Below are 16,630 nucleotides of genomic sequence, written 5' to 3'. Positions count from 1 at the left end.
AACCTGTCAGAATCATCGAATTGGTAACTTGATGTGTGTGTTGGGGGCGGGGGGGGGGAGGCATTAATGTTTCCTGGCCATATCAAGATGCTTATTTCAGCAGGGCTGATAAAGACAGCCTTTGCCAGTTCCATGTCATTTCTGTAAAAGGATACTTGTAATCAGTGTAGGCACATTTGGTAAAATAAAAATAATCAGATTTGTATACACAGGTGGATAGTTCTGCTGATATCATCAGTCATGGAGGGACTCGTGCACCAATATTTGTGGTCCAGTTTTGCAGAGATGAAAAAAAACATAATTTACACATTCCTGTTAACATACCAAAGTATCCAGCCTGAGCCGCCACCCCGCCCCCGCCCCTTGTATGTTCTTAGTGATGTATGGGTAGAAGTCCTTTCAGCTCACAAATATGTCTTTGTACATATTTGTTGTGAGCATTTTCCTCCTGCCTGTTTTCTTCCTTAGTTTTTCTATATCGGTCTGGGATTTTTCTATACCAGTTTTATATCCTTTAAACAGTAAAGTGCAGTTTTTGTGGCAAGATCTGTAATGTCAGGACTTGGACTGATGTCCCGGGTTTGGTGGGGAGCTAGAAGAGAGGTTCTGAATGAGCGCATGTGAGCCCAAGGCCCAAAGGTCACCCCAGCAGGGAATGTCTGGCCGGGGAAACAAATCCAATTCACCAGATAAGACCCTGCTGCTCAGGTGGAGGAGTGGGGAATCAAACCCAGTTCTCCAGATTAGAGTCAACTACACCACGCTGGTGTAAGAAAGTCAGAACTGACTTGATGGTGGCACATAATATGCACACACAAATAGGACCAGTTGCAGGATAGAGGGCTTCCTGGAGTTAGGCTAGTCTCTGAGGCCTCTGCTAAAATAACAGTGGTCTCCTAGGCTCAAGGATTTTGCTCCCTTCCCTCTCTCTGTGAATGGATCCTGTTCTTATATAAATCTCCCCTTCCCATCTTTGATCCAGCATGTACAATTGACAGAAGCAACGCGGAAAAGTTTCCTTTTGATTGTTTTACTTCAGGGTGCTGGCAGGTGGCCTGATTGAAACGCTCCTCAAAACTCAGAAGGGCGAAGGAAAAAGAGGCCTTCCTGTTCAAAAAAACTTAATACGTGGAAGGAAAGAATGCTGTAACTAGCAGGTTACTTTTCTGTGTTGATGCCATTGGAGCAGCTGAGCTAGCCTGTTGTAGGAAAAAGACCCAGGAGACTGAAGAAGTGAGCTGTGGCTCAGCAGTTGAGCATCTGCTTGATATCAGAAGGTCCCGGGTTCAATCCTCAGCATCTGAAACTGAAAGGATACCAGGTATTAGGGTAGCTCTTCTTAAGAGTTGCTGCCTGTCAGAATAGTCAAGACTGACTTTGATGTACCAAGTCCTTAATGTATTGGCAATTATTTAGTGACCCGAATTCCAATACTGTGAAGGGGAATATAACATGTGTTCATGTGCTGTCTGTTGGCTCCAAGATTGGTCTGGGCCAGCCAGTGCTGGTGGGGGGCCTCAGATGGCAGTCATCTCCCAGGAGGCTGTTGGCTGGGAGGGAGCTGAGCTTCTACACATCATTGGTGCCTTCCCGACTGCGCCACCACAAGCAGCAGGGCGCATAAATATCCATAAATATCCACAACTGGATTTTTCAGGGTGGACAAGTCAGTGCAATTGCAAATGATCGGAAGTGCAGAATATCCAGTGTCCAGGGTTACAGCCTCAACTGTCTTATCTGGTCTGCAGCCTTAATCTAAGTCAGATATGTCAATGTAAGAATTGTCTTGTTGGATCTGCCCATATTCCACATGGAGATGACAGCCTTGCCTTATTCAGCACCTGTTCTGCAGAGAAAGGCTTCATTTGGTTTCATCTGATCGATCTCTTTTCCACGTGTTTTTCTAATCTCCCCTTTCTCTCTCTTTTAATGTGGTTCGCCTCGGTGACCATCACCTCATCCTTTTGAAAGGAAATTCCCCCAGTTAGTTCTGCACTGTGTGGAAAAGGGTTTTTTTTTTTTAATTTCATTTGTCCTTAATGTATTGGCAATTGTTTAGTGACCCGAATTCCAATACTGTGAAGGGGAATATAACAAATTTGGCACTCTTCTTCCCTCCTCCCTGCGCGCACACACATATGCCAGACATAATTTTATAAATGCATTTCATCGCTCATTTCTCCCCCCTCCCTTCAGTAAGCCGAAAAATCTCAAATTTTCCAGCTTTTTCTTGGAGGCAAAGCATCCCAATCACTGCCTCCTCTTACTTGCCGCTTTCCCCTTTCCCCTTCCTTTTAGAGATGGAACAACCATCTTGTTAGAAAAGCTCTTCTCCTCATGAGAAGCTCTGATCCTGCCTGCGGCGTCTCTTACATGACCACATCCCATGTATCCCATCGTATCACCTTTGTTGATGCTGTTCTGAGCACCAGAAAAGACAGAGGAGGCAATTCCCTTGCTTAACGATCTTACACAGGATACTGTTTGCTGTCCTTTTACATACAGAAAATTAGCCCAAATTTTTGCCCTTGCTTTAGCCAAGATTCTTTCCCCATCGACTGGCAAATCCGGATAGAGTCCAACAAAAACTGAGCCTGTGGGACAATTGCTGGCTGTTCTTCTGTTAGGTTTCAGAACCTTAAGCCAATAAACAGACTCTGAAGTATAAATCGGCAGCCTTTATTGATTAGGTAGCGAAGCACCGTACTTGGCAAAACCAGTTCTGGTGAACTGGCGTTCTCAGTGCCTTTTATCCCCCGCTTTCCCAAGAAATTGTGAAAAACAGTCTTTGGGGCCAAGGCACCCCAAGGTCGGCAGCAGATAGCAAGAGATAACTGATGTACTTCTTTCCTCATGGGACAGAGGTGCCAAGGGAAGCCTAGTCTCCCATAAAGCGTTGGAAGCCATAAAATAAAGATCAATGAAATAATGCACACATGGCAGAGGTTACATATAGCAGGCTGGTTACATATATCTTGGAGCAGCGTTGATTTGTTATTTCAATCAGTTACACAGAGTTAGGAATGCATTTCAGTCACCCAGATAACATCCCCCTGATATCTACCAATACAAATAAAGCTCTTTTGTCTCAACCTCTCACAAGTAAAATATTTCACGTGACTTCTCTTCAATGCAGCAGTCCAAATGTTCGGTTTCTTCCTACCCCCCACTTCCTCCCCAACCCCATCTCATGGAATAGACCTAAGCCTCAGTCATGATTCTCAGTGGCAATGTAGTGATCACAGGGGAATTGCTCCTGTACTTTTTTGGCTGACATTCCTCTAGGGTTGACTTCCCTATCCCACTGTCATACAAATGGAGAAGCTTTAAAAACAAAATTACAGTTGGCATATCAGCATAATGTTTCAATGATCTATCCCTTAGATCCCCTGAATTTCCACCTTTCACTTAAAGTATTTAGCCACTTTCCTTGTGGAGATATAAAGGGAAATGCATATCTCTCCAATGGAAAGAGCTAAGGACTTAAAAATAAAAGGTGGGGATTCAGATAAAACAGTTGGTAGATCTTTATAACATTATAATGCTACAGCAATATGTCAGTTGCTGATTTTAGGAAAGTGGGATAAGACAAGGTTTAAACATGGAAAACGGATGGTTGATTCGCAAATCCAAAAAAGAAAAACGAAGGGGAAAAGACCCAACTCTTAAACAAATTAGGTAACAGAAAGGTTGAGAAAAGCCAGATAAATAAAACACCAAGATAAATAGAGAAATACCAAGATGAATAAAATTGCAGTTGACACTGTGTTGTGGAAATCCCAAGTAAATCCAGGTCTGGTTTGGATGCCAAAGTGAAGCAAAACCTCCATGCAACCTTAATTTAAAACGTTGCGCTCCAGTCTGACAACACTTTGTCATCAGAACTGCATTATGTCCAGATCTGGCTCCAGGCTTTGGAGGACTCCAGCATTCCAATGGCCCCTGTACTAAGCTCCCCCCCCCCCCGCACAAATCTCCTAAAGGTGAGATCAGAGAATGATTTTCATACTTTTTTAGCCTCCATCCCAACCAGCAAAGCTCACTGTTTGTTGATCACATTTATGCTGCCGTTTCTTCAGGGTGTTTTGGGCAGTGAACAGGGTTTGTTGTGAGGGGGGAAGGGCAAGGAGATTGTAACCCCCTTTGAGTCTCCTGCAGGAGAGAAAGGGGGGATATAAATCCAAACTCTTCTTTCTGTCCTCATCATTATGTCTTCACAACAACCCTGTGGGGTAGGTTAGGTGGAGAGTGACTAACTGGCCATAGATTGTCCTGTTAGCTTCATGGCTGAGCGTGGGAAGATTTTCCCCCTAGTAATCATTCTTATTACCATTTTATAAGCAGGGAAAAGTGGAAATACGGCTGAGAGGTTCTGTCTTATCCCAGACAGACATCTTGGGATTTTTCACACATGCTGACTTCTGTCTCTGTGGGACTGCGCTGATCTGGACCTTTTTAAATCCTGCATTTGCTTCAGGGAGCTCTAAGCTCTGCACATGAATCTTCCTCACTTATCTTCGCGACAACCCTGTAAGGCAGGTTAAGTAGATGGAGTTTGGCCTGAGGTCACTGAACAAGCTTCCATGGCAAAGTGGGAATTTGAACCTGAGGCTCTCAGATCCGGCTGCAACCAGCTGGAGGAAACGGGTTTGATTCCCAGCTCTGCCGCTTGAGTTGTGGAGGCTTATCTGGGGAATTCAGATTAGCCTGTGCACTCCCACACATGCCAGCTGGGTGACCTTGGGCTAGTCACAGCTTCTCGGAGCTCTCTCAGCCCCACCCTCCTCACGGGGTGTTTGTTGTGAGGGGGGAAGGGCAAGGAGATTATCAGCCCCTTTGAGTCTCCTGCAGGAGAGAAAGGGGGGATATAAATCCAAACTCCTCCTCCTCCTCCTCCTCCTCCTCCTCCTCTTCTTCTTCTTCTTCTTGCTTTTGCTTCCTGTGTGATTTTCAAAACCAATTCACAGTGACTCAGCTGCAGAAATCTCTGTGAATATTTAGCAGGAGTGAAGTATCATATGATGTCCTATTTGCATCACATGCATTAAATAGATTTAGGAATCTATTTGATAGGAATGCTTGATGAATCTGGAACAAATTCTTTCTTTATGGCTACGCTTATGCCTTGCAGTTAAAAAGACGACAGGGTTTGTGTCTTTCGGTCTCTATAAAAGCAAATAGTAAAGATGGCACGGAGGGTTTTTCATATTTTTAATACAAACTGTTCCCTTCCCTTGCTGTTATTCTGCACTAAGCCATCCTTTTGATATCCCACTGCATTGTTCTGATTTTTTTTTGCGTGCAAAGGTTTTCCCAGGTTGCGTTTGCCACCAAAAAACAGACAAAAAAACCTTCTGCTGGCTGCACTTGAGATGCGTTTCTCCCCTCTTACGTCTTTTGAGCTTGTTTTTGCAACCTGGAAAATGAGATTTACAGATCATACTAAATTAAAATATCTGTTGTTGGCTGGACAGCTCTTCCAGATGTGGAAAATGCTCCGTTCTGTCCTTTAATTCTGTCTTACTTCTTCTGTGGGTCTTGCGGAAAGATTATACATCCAGGAAATTAAATAAAACAAAACCACAACAGGGGGCCTTTCCCCACGCTCTTTGATCCCCCTACTACGACAGCGCTGCTCTCAGCGCCACGCAGCATCCTGACTTGCAGCTCTAGGGGTCATCAAAAGGCGCCATTAAGAAGAGCGCCAGGGATGCCGTGTGCTGAGGGGGCGCGTCAGCGTCAGCGTCGGGGCGGCTGCGCTGTCACCGCCCCTGTCGTAGGGAGTGCCGGGGGACCCCGCGCTACTCTCCTCAAGTAGCGCGGGGCTTAAGGTAAGTGGGGAAAGGCCCAGGGTCTCCATATATAGAGGCAGCAGACTTCTGAATGCCAGTGCTGGGAGGCGGCAATAGGGGAAGACCCCAGCTTCTGTTTGTAGGTTCTCCAGGGCAATTGTTGCGTCTGCTGTGTGGAACGGGATGCTGGACTAGGTGGGCCTCTGGTCTGATCCAACAGGCTGTTCTTCAGTTCTTTTGTTCTTAAAAGCCATTCACGCCAAACTATTGACTGCAAGTGTTCCTTTTCCTTCCACATAATAATAATCCCTAGGTTTTAGATAGCACATAAGATAGGGCAGTGATATAATCCCCATGTTAGGAGGCAGTGCTAAAACAGTGTGGCTTATTAGGCCACCTAATAAATGCATGATGCAGGTGACATTTGAACTCGGGACCTCTTACCTTCCAGATCTTTCTCTTTACTTGATACAGTGCATACGCTCTTGAAGCATGTGGATACAGGTAGAGGAGGCTCCTGAGCCAATAGTAAAATTAAATCCATGGTGCTTCCGCTAGTAATGTGAACTGCCTGTCTTGCTCCTCAGGAAGTGAATGCTTTTATAGGAAGGCAGAACTTCTTATGCTGCTTGGTCAGACCAATCATCTGTTCAGGTGGCTCTTCTGGATCTGCCTGTTCCCCCCCATTCCTGCCTTCTGTCCGCACCACGTTTTCCACGTCCCAGGTCCGAGCAGCATTGGCGTCTGTGGCTGAATTTCATTAAGTAACTGGTTGTGGTGGGTTTTCCAGGCTGCGTGGCTGTGGTCTGGTAGATTTTGTTCCTAACGTTTCGCTTGCATCTATGAACGGCATCTTCAGAGGTGTATCACAGAGAGAAGTCTGTTACACACTGTGGCCGTTTCCCCACTTACCTGGGTGAGTGGTTGCTGTTCGCCGCATTGCTACTCCCAGTCTTGGCGTCATTTCCTGCTTGGCGTTCCCAGGCTTCCCCAAAGGCGCCCCGTTTCAAGGAGGCCAGGAATGATTTAGCTTGGCTGAGGGGCTGCAGGACAATGCGGCAGCGTTAGAGCTGACTTGCGTTGTTGCCCGCCCTCTGTAAGTGGGGGAGTGCCGGGGGACCCCGTGCTACTTGGGGAGAGTAGTGTGCAGCAGCAGGTAAGTGGGGAAACGCTGTGTTTCCAGTAAGAAGGGAGTGTTTAGTGGGGTATATATTGTCCATGTCCCAGGGTGGGGAACCAAAGTAAATTCAAGTAAATTCATTAAGTAAACTCAAGCCCTGCTGGAATCAAGCATAAGAGAGATAATTTTGCAGTCTGTTTGGTGAGATAATAGTAAAAGCTCTCCCTTATCTTCTGTGCCGGCTTTTTAAAACATCCTGAAGTGGAACAGGTTACACAGCTGCAAGGAGGCCCAAAGACAAGGAATTTGTTTGCAATAATAATGAAATAGGGAATTATTTTCTCCTACTTCATCTTTTGGTAGCATCATATTGCAGTGAGAACTGAGTGGTTTTAAAAAAAAAAGGTCAGAACAGTGCCGGTATCATCAGTTAAAGGGGAAAGATGGATCCTTCTGAGCTGGGCTACTGCCAGGGATCCAGGCTGCGTTTCCTTTTATGGTTTTGGCTGGCCCTTGATTTAACTTTCTCTGTAGGTGGAGCTTGGGCTGTCCCACCGGAGCTGCTCAAGGGTTTATTCAAAACTGATCCTGAACGCTTTTTGCTTTTCATTTACAGGTTGCTGATTCAGCCTCCATGGGGCAGTTTTAGCACCAGCAATAAAAATGTGTGACAGGAGGAAGAGTCTTATATTGAGTCTTACTGTGGGTCTGGAGGGTTCGTTTTCCTCAGGCCTGTTCTTGAAGCAAGAGGCTTAGGAACCTGCTAGAGCAGACCAGATTCTTGTAAGTGAGTCTTGTAAGTGAACTAAAGCACTGGGGTGTATGATGAAGGAATGATGAAGAAGAACAAGAAGAGTTACTTTTCATGCCCTGTTCTTCTCTACCTTTAAGGAGTCTCAAAGTGTCTCACAGTCCCCTTCCCTTCCCCTGCCTACAACAGGCACCATGTGTGGTAGAGGGGCTGAGAGAGTTCTGAGGGATCTGTGACTGTCCCAAGCTGTGGCCAGGGATCGTCATGGATCGATCCTCCTTGAACATATAAGATCCCCTAATGGCCCAGGCTAGCAGGTCGGAGGCACGGTCAGCCCCGATTAGTACTTGGATGGGAGCAGTGGTGGGATCCAAAAATTTTAGTAACAGTTTCCCACGGTAGTGGGATTCAAACAGTGGCGAAGTGCCAATGGGGCTGGGCCCGAGAACCGCGATAAGAGTGGCCAGGCATTCCCAGAGGCAGAGGGCATTAATAATTTCTCTGTTACTGTAAAAAAACTCTTACTGTAAAAAAAAAAAGTTCCTAATTTCCAGCTGGTATCTTTCTGTCCATAATTTAAACTCATTCTAGCAAGTCCTATCGTCTACTGCCAACAGAAACAACTACTTCTCCTCTAATTGGCTGCCTGTCAAATACTTAATACTTTCAAATACTTAATTTCTTTTCTAGAAATCAAAAGAAGGAGACTTTCCTGAAACGAGGAACTTTACCATATTTCTAAAACATGTTTTTAAAACAGCCCAACAGGGAGAATTATCCCGTTTTCTACCTTCGCTAACCAGCCACATAGGAAACAACAGGACTTTGTGATTTTGGGACCTAATGGAATTTCTAATGGAAAAGCAGACCCAATTAGTAACCCCCTCTCGGCACACACAAATAATTAGTAACCCACTCTCGGGAACTGGTGAGAACCGGCTGGATCCCACCACTGGATGGGAGACTTCCAGGATTGCTGTGCAGAGGTAGGCAGTGGCAAACCACCTCTGAAAGCCTCTTGCCTTGAAAACCCTGTGGGGTCTCTGTGAGTTGGCTGTGACTAGAATCGCGCTTTCTACCACCCTGATCATTTAAAAGCATTTCTGATGATAAACAGCTCTCATCATTTCAGAAGGAGACAAACGGCAGATCCTGCTCTTTCAATCAGTCAGGGGCAGAAAGCTGGACATCAAATGGTTTGATCCAACCTAGCCAATCTGGAGGTGTCATGCTGGGCCATAGGGGCTGATGCTTGCCTTTAGCATGTAGAGTCCAGGCTGCCTTCCAAATCTTATCTTCACAAGAGCACTGCCAAGTAGTCCAGTACTTTGACCATTGTACCACCACAGTAATTGTCAACGTGTGTGTGTGCAGGTGTTACTTAAATGTGTGTGTGCAGGTGTTACTTAAATGTGTGTGTGCAGGTGTTACTTAAATGTGTGTGTGCAGGTGTTACTTAAATGTGTGTGTGCAGGTGTTACTTAAATGTGTGTGCAGGTGTTACTTAAATGTCCCTGAGCGCTTATGGATTAGTAATGAGTGAACTTTATGTATATAGACTTCATCTGTAAACAAGATTGCATTGCTGTAGTCAAGTTTTAGGCTGTAAATGTCTAGTCAATTTTTATATGCGGTGGAAACATTTGGCAAGGCAAGAAGTTGCTTGTAACTGTTGTTTATTTCGAGCCATCGGCAGCCTGTGCCTCCAGCTGGATTTGTGACTTTGGACCAAACTAGATATAACATTTAGAGATCTAACCCAGGGGGCCACAACCTTGGTTAGCCTACAGACACCTGTAGAATTTTGCAAGAGGGCGGCTGCTTCAGGCAAAGTGGCATCCACAGATGTTATCCAAATTGGGTTGAGGTTTGCTCCCTTTTAATTTGGGGAAATTAGCAGGAACAAACCTTGCCATGTGAGAGGCTTGGGCTGAGATCTCTACTGATTTATACTAGGGTCAGTGCTGTACCGGGGCTAAACTGCGCCCTGGGGCATGACTGCCTCCCCACACCCCCCGGCTCCCTGCCCCCCCCCCCACTTACAGGAGCCAGGGAGCCAGCAAGGAGGCCAGGGGAGGGTGGAGCTCGGACTAGAGGGGCTCAGACTGCCACCATAGCAGCAGGGTGGCTCCTGCGTCGCACGCTGTCAAACCCGCCTCTCCTGGCCTCCCTGTAGGCCATCTTCTGCCATCCCTGCAGGGAGGCCGGGGGATGGGGCTTGGCGGCAGGCAGCTGCAGTACATGCTGTTTTGTCATGTGGGGGGTCGCCCCATGTCCCCATTAGCGGTATGCCACTGACTAGGGCTGTGGTGGCGAACCTTTGGCACTCCAGATGTTATGGACTACAATTCCCATCAGCCCCTGCCAGCATGACCAATTGGCCATGCTGGCAGGGGCTGATGGGAATTGTAGTCCATAACATCTGGAGTGCCAAAGGTTCGCCACCACTGGACTAGGGGTTTCCCTTTAGAAATCCTCAGGATACCAGCATCTGGATAAGTTTTAACAATTTTATTGAAAATGCAAAATAATAAAAGTTACACAAGTAGTCTGGCAAAGAATACACACACACACTCAGAAATTCAGGAAGCCTAGGATTGAGATAGAAGTTAAAGATAGGTTTGGAATAGGAGAGGTCATTGTAGGAGGGTGACATTTACCTGATCTAGGAGAGGAAGGTCCAAGAAGACGGAATCCAATACCTGCGCTGGCTGCAGAGAAGGAGGGGCAATGTCGACACAGTGTAACTGAACCAAAGGTAGTCCAGGGAACACTGGGTGGGGGCCTTCTGTTTGGGCAGGCTAGATAGAGGAAACTTTCACCCGCTGCCAATATTGAGAGAGATAATCTTTCAGTACAAAGCAGAGTTCCTGTTCTTAGGAGAGAACAACACAGTGGATGATGGCTTAGATGAGTCAGAGCCGGGAAACATCCAGTTTTTATTATATATATATATAAACCTTTAATGGCATAATTAAAACAGCAGCAATATACCAGAAAAATGGCGACCTCAGTGTAATGATACAATCTCCAGTACAGTTATTATTAGATTTTAGGCAGAGTTGATGAATTTACAACTCAGGGTATTCCCATTCAGAATAAGGTTTGATGGCTCTCCACCCATTGGACAAGAAGGGCATGGTGGGAACAGCTAGGGAAGAAAGGACTCTTGAAAGCTGATTGGTAACAACAACCTGTCATGGTCCACTCATCTAAAATATGCACTGGCCCGGGCTCAATCAAGTATTAGCGCCATTAAGAGGTTCTGTTACTCCAGAAATTGCTCAATATATTCCCCCCAACTCTGCAAGTCTTCCAAAGCGAAGGTGAGAAACACAACTACTCTATGGAGCTCCCTATTTGGCTAATTCAGAATAACTTAGCATTATCAAATCATTTCCACTCCAAACTCTTAGCATAAAATTATTTGGTGTGCCAAACTTCGTCCCATTATACAGTCTTATGTTTAGAATCTGGCCAATATTCTATAGAGGCCACTATTTGGCTAATCATTATAAAATTCTGGTTAAATATTCACTACCAAAGCTCCAGAAACTCATTGGCCAACTTACCTTGAGTGAACTCCACCATTCAAAATGGTGCACAATAGATTACAGCAAAGATTGGGGGAACTGGGTTATGACAGTGAGGAAAACTCCCTTCAATATACTAACCTTTACTGAAACTTTTGACTTCATTAAAGAGGGCTGTTAACAATGGACTATCCAACAACTTCTGCAGAGCTTGGCAAATAAAATCTTGTTCACCAATAAACATGTCCAATTCCTTTCAACGCGGGATTACCCAGACTATTATATTACAGCACTCACAAATCCCCATACACAGGAGGAGAGCCTATATGCTGGCTAGATTTAACATCATGCCATCTCCAGCTACATAGAGGGAAGACTTAAAAGGTCTTCCAAGCGATAAGAGGTTCTGTACCTGTAGCATGGGACAACTGGATTCCATCCACACATTCTCCCTGAACTCGCATTATTATGCAAGAACTCCGATCAATACACCTGCTATCCCAAGCTATAGACCCTATGGTTGATTATACTGAGATCAGATAAAGTAGATTCACGGCTTTTTTAAATTGTCAGGATTTTTCATTGTTTGCCTTATAGTGGCAAAGTTTTTGTCAAGTTTATGTAAACTGAATGTGTATGACAAAGCTATGAAGTTTTTACTATTCACTTTTTAACTGGAACTGTATTTTTTAACTGGAACTATATTTTAACTGGAACTATCGTGTATATGCCAATAAAGGCTTATTGAATTGAATTGATTGAGAGCTGATTGAGTTAAGGCTGGGGGTCGTTTGCATATCCTTTGTGGGCTGGAGAACAGATGTACCCTTCCCGGGGCTGGAGCTACTGTTCCCCAAATGGCAACTTGAAGCTGTAGGAAAGGCGTTGCTTGCTGCTATGCATATGATCGGGAGTGGGAGAACATGCTCAGGTGAAGCCCCTCTTTTGGTACCAATGTCAAGAATTAAGATTTAGCATTCATCTTAGTCTGAACTATCTTTGACATCAATAGAGGTGACGTAGGGCACTGTCCAGAAACAGGCCATGGGCTTAACGGCCAATACAGGGGGTAGAGCTAAACTTCCTGTGCCTCTTTGTGAGCAATATTTTCTTATTCTCAACAGCATTTTCACGATGGCCGAAAAGCACAACAGCATATCGAAACGTGCTGGAAACAGCTTGAATCGGTGAGTGCCAAGGGCTGCCTCCTTAGCCTCTTGGAAAGCCCCTTTCAAAAGAATATATTGGAATCTGTTTTCTGGAAGTTTGTCTCTTTACAGCACCTAAGACCCCTGAAAGTTGTTTGGTTGGAGGATTTTTTTGGGGGTGGGGATTATTTAATTGCTTGCATAACTTAATCTTGTCCTTTTACCTTCCCAGAGTAAAAGGCGTTTTGAACGGGATTGCAAGGAAGCCGACCGAGCACAGCAGTATTTCGAAAAGATGGATGCAGACATCAATGTAACAAAAGCGGACGTCGAAAAGGTAAAAAAGAAGACTGGGGTGACGGAGAAGGCGCTCATTGTTTCTGTCTTCCGGACATAATGATTCAGTAATGGATGCTGTGCCTGTGTGGACTCAGTTACTAGTGGACATCCACTTTGCGTATCCACGTGTGTGTGTTGTTCTCCCCTATGAACCAGGAAAAGACTTTATTTTTTGTTATTAGCCCCTAATAATATCAGGCTAGAGTCTTACAAAGCCTTAAAGACTTACAGCAGCATATATTTTCATTGTCTAGAATCCACTGCACAAAATGTGTCTTTGACAAATATGTACCTGAGCATGAAGTGGAGGATGGAAAGAATAGGATGAACAGGCTATGACATGCAAAAGGTCTGGTCTGCAGCTTCTCCATGCCAAACTCTTAACATATACCAAATACACAGAGTGGCTCTACAAAACCAAATTCATCAGTATTGTTAATTGGTTCTAGTCTGCATAAGGAGATATCATAATAACAAACAATGAGACCATTGACTTATATCAGTGGTGGGATCCAAAAATTTTAGTAACAGGTTCCCATGGTGGTGGGATTCAAACTGTGACGTAGCGCCAATGGGGCTGGAGCAGGGAACCCGCGACTGGCAGAGGCCGGGGAGGCATTCCTGAAGCGGGGGCACTGTGGCAAAGGATGCGAATAAACTGCGCGCCCGGTCCTTGCAGGCCCGGAAGCGAATGCATGCACGGCGCCAGGCTGCCATACGCACACGGTGCACCTCCTACTAAACTGCTTCCAAGTTCTGCGCGCTACTGCTGAGAGGGAGGCGTAACTAAGGCAAAAATCGCATTGGCAAAATCACCCGATTAGTAACCCCCTCTTACGAGCACCGCCAAATGATTAGTAACCTACTCTTGAGAACCTGTGAGAACCTGCTGGATCCCACCTCTGATTTATATCCCAAAAATCTAGCTGGTCTCTAAGGTGTGACTGGACTCAAATCTAGGTGTTCTGTTTCAGACCAACATAGCTACCCTCTGAAATTATCACAGTAAACCTATCAGGCTTTGTGCTACAACCCTCCAACGTGTGTTTGTTGTAGCAGACAGGTAACCCCATCCAAAGGGAGGGCAAAAGGGCTCATGGGCTCATTTCCCCTCCCTGCGGCATTACCCAGTGGAGGGGCAGACACGCCGATGGCTGCCCGTCCCACAACTCCACTGCAGCAGAACCTGGAAGTCCGGACTGCGGCGGGGCTGTGCTGGCATCCCACTTAGATGCCAGCATGGGAGGTGGCGGGCCCGGGCATTCTCAGCTGTGGAGCCTTCCCAGGATTTAGGGCTGGTAGTGTGGTGCGCCACCCCTCAGATGTGTGCCACCCTTTCTTAGCGTGTGTCTTTCAGCTCTGTGGAGCTTTTTGGTGACGGGGGGGGGGGAGGGAGGTTGTATGGCTTTCCCCTACTCCCTGTGCTGCTGAAAAGCTCTTTTGGAGGCAGTGGGGTGGCACTGCATTGGCACCATGGTTTGCTGCCTCTGGGTTTGGATGGGGCTGTAACACTCCACTCTCCTCTAGAACAGGGGTAGGGAACCTGCGGCTCGAGAGCCGCATGCGGCTCTTCTGCCCTTGCACTGCGGCTCCACGAGCCGAGCCGCTGGCCCCATCCTTGCTTGCCCTGCAGGCAGCAGGGGGGCGCACCAACAGCCCGTGGCCAGCTGGGCCATGCCGCGGGCTTCTCCTCACCTGCCCGTTGGGTAGTGGCCTTCCAGTGACCGGCAAGGCCGAGCAGCTGGCCCCATCCTGCCAGCCCTGCACACAGCAGGCGGTGCTATCCATGCGCTTCTCAGAGATAAGCGGAGTAAAAGGTAAAAAGCCCAATATATACAGTGTTATTTTTTTTTTATTTTTTTTAAATGTCAAAAATTATTTGCGGCTCCAAGTGTTTTCTTTCCCCATGGAAAACAGGTCCAAATGGCTCTTTGAGTGTTAAAGGTTCCCTGCCCCTGCTCTAGAATTTGACCCTATTTTACCTTTGGGGAGATTCTTGGGGTACCTTTTAAAAAAAAATTTCCAGGGATGTTCAAGTGCAATAGCTTTTTCTTCCTTCTGCCCTATCAAAATAGCAAATTTTGCTCAATTTGTTTGAACAGGAGAGACTTCTTTATGGTAAGTGTACTTGGGTCAGTACTTGCATCTTGTGCATTAGATTATCTCCATTTCTAGACTAAGCCCATCTGACTGAGCTGGTCCACGCGCCTGTGACTTCAGAGCTAGATTACTGCAATGCTCTTTGCATGAGGCTACTTAGTGCAGAATGTTGCTGTTCCTCTTCTGATTGTAGCATATAGGCTCCTGCATCTTACAGCACTTAGAAATATCTTCATTGGAGTGCCTGTTTCCAGATTTCTTCCCAGGTGTTGGTTCTTGCCTCCGAAGGCATCCCAAATGGCCTCCATCTCCCACTATAAATCTGGTCACCAGCTTCCTCCCAATTCTGCCTTTTCTACATGCCCTCGTCTAGAGTGATTAGCATGACCTCAAATAGATTGTGGGCATGTTCAGCAGTAGCCCCTTTTCCACGGAGAGGCATTCCTTTTGTATGGGTTGCCAACAGAAGGTGCTGGCATCCTGGACTCAGCCCTTTGGTGGTTGACAGCTACTAGGTATCAGCCGCACCATATCTGTTTAAGACGGGAGAGAAACAAGACAGTTTTTAAACATAGGATGTGACTAATTGGCCTTTGCAGGTGGCATACAACTTTGTGGGGGTGAAAGAGGAGTTGTTGCCCTTTTGTAGGGCAGTTTACTTCCTCCCTCTCAACAACTATGGTATATAGTAAATAAGCAAGAGTTTGGAAGACTGCTCACTAGGGAACTAATTCTGTTGGAGACTTCCCCTCGAAACTGTCTACTTCTTGGGGAAGTGGAAAAATACAGTAATAATACTCAGTATTTACATAGACACACACATCTCTTTACATTTCTCATTCTTACAACATTCCTGTAAGATAGATCAGTATCGGCCCAGAGTGGCTTGCCAGAATGAAATGCTAGAGCAGATAAGGCACGGCCTCCAAAATGGGAGCTACCCATCTGGATCAGTCAGATTTTCATCCCGCTTTTCCTACAAGGAGTTCAGGGCCAAACTCAACCTGCTGGTGTTTACTGGTCCGATCTGTGGCCACCACCGCTATTTTTAAAAAATGCTGCAAGGCTCTGATCCTGATTGAGCCTGGCCTGGATGGTCTGGCTTAGCTGATCTCAGACCTCAGAAGCTAATTAAGGTCAGCCCTGGTTTAGTAGTTGGATGGGAGACCACCGAGCAAATCCACAGTCACTGTGCAGAAGCAGTCAATGACAGACTACCTCTGAACTTCTCTTGCCTTGACAACCCTACACAGTTTGTCATAAATTAGCGGTGGCTTCACTTGCTACCACCAGCTTGGGTACATTGTCATGGCTCCCCCAGTTTGTACATTCACAACAGTCTTCTGGAGGTAGTTCGGCAGAGAAGGATATACCTGAGTTTCCAGCAGGCCAAATAGCATCCTGCCAGATGGTTAAAAATCAGGAAAATGGCACAGATGGGGAAAGGCCAATGCCCCCTTCTCACAAATGGGAACTGAGAATAACCCACTGCTTGAATCTGGCTGTGATAGGGTGGGGGTGGGGGACTTCTGGCCCAACTTGTGTAACAAATAATATGTGGATTAGTTCCATGCAGGTGTTGTGAGGAAAAGAGGAGGAGATGGTGCAGGGCTGCTGTTTTTGGTGACAGCCGTGCACCTTCCACAACATGTAATTCTCTAGTTTGCAGCTGCCTGCATCTGGCACTGGTTGAGCCAAGGGCTCCCCCGGCTCATGTCATTAGTCCGCACATGTCAGATGCAGCGATGCGTCAATATTACCACACAGAGAGGACAGTGTTTTGCAAAAATGTGTGCATCTCTTTCTTTGCTTTGCCATGAACATGTGATGTAGCTCTCTCTGTTATG

The 16,630-nt window shown here is 46.1% G+C and overlaps 1 protein-coding gene across 1 annotated transcript in view; it reads left to right on the top strand.

The window, feature by feature from the left end:
* The window catches only part of FNBP1 (formin binding protein 1), a 230,759-nt gene that overhangs the window by 109,302 nt on the left and 104,827 nt on the right, over positions 1-16,630 (top strand). Inside the window, exons 5-6 of the mRNA XM_048512254.1 lie at positions 12,321-12,383; positions 12,577-12,681. Coding sequence (XP_048368211.1) covers positions 12,321-12,383; positions 12,577-12,681 — 168 coding nt within the window. The remainder of the gene's footprint in view (positions 1-12,320; positions 12,384-12,576; positions 12,682-16,630) is intronic.

The sequence above is a fragment of the Sphaerodactylus townsendi genome, linkage group LG12 (genome assembly GCF_021028975.2).
Source record: "Sphaerodactylus townsendi isolate TG3544 linkage group LG12, MPM_Stown_v2.3, whole genome shotgun sequence".
Lineage (NCBI taxonomy): Eukaryota > Metazoa > Chordata > Lepidosauria > Squamata > Sphaerodactylidae > Sphaerodactylus > Sphaerodactylus townsendi.
This window is presented reverse-complemented; position numbering and strand designations above follow the sequence as displayed.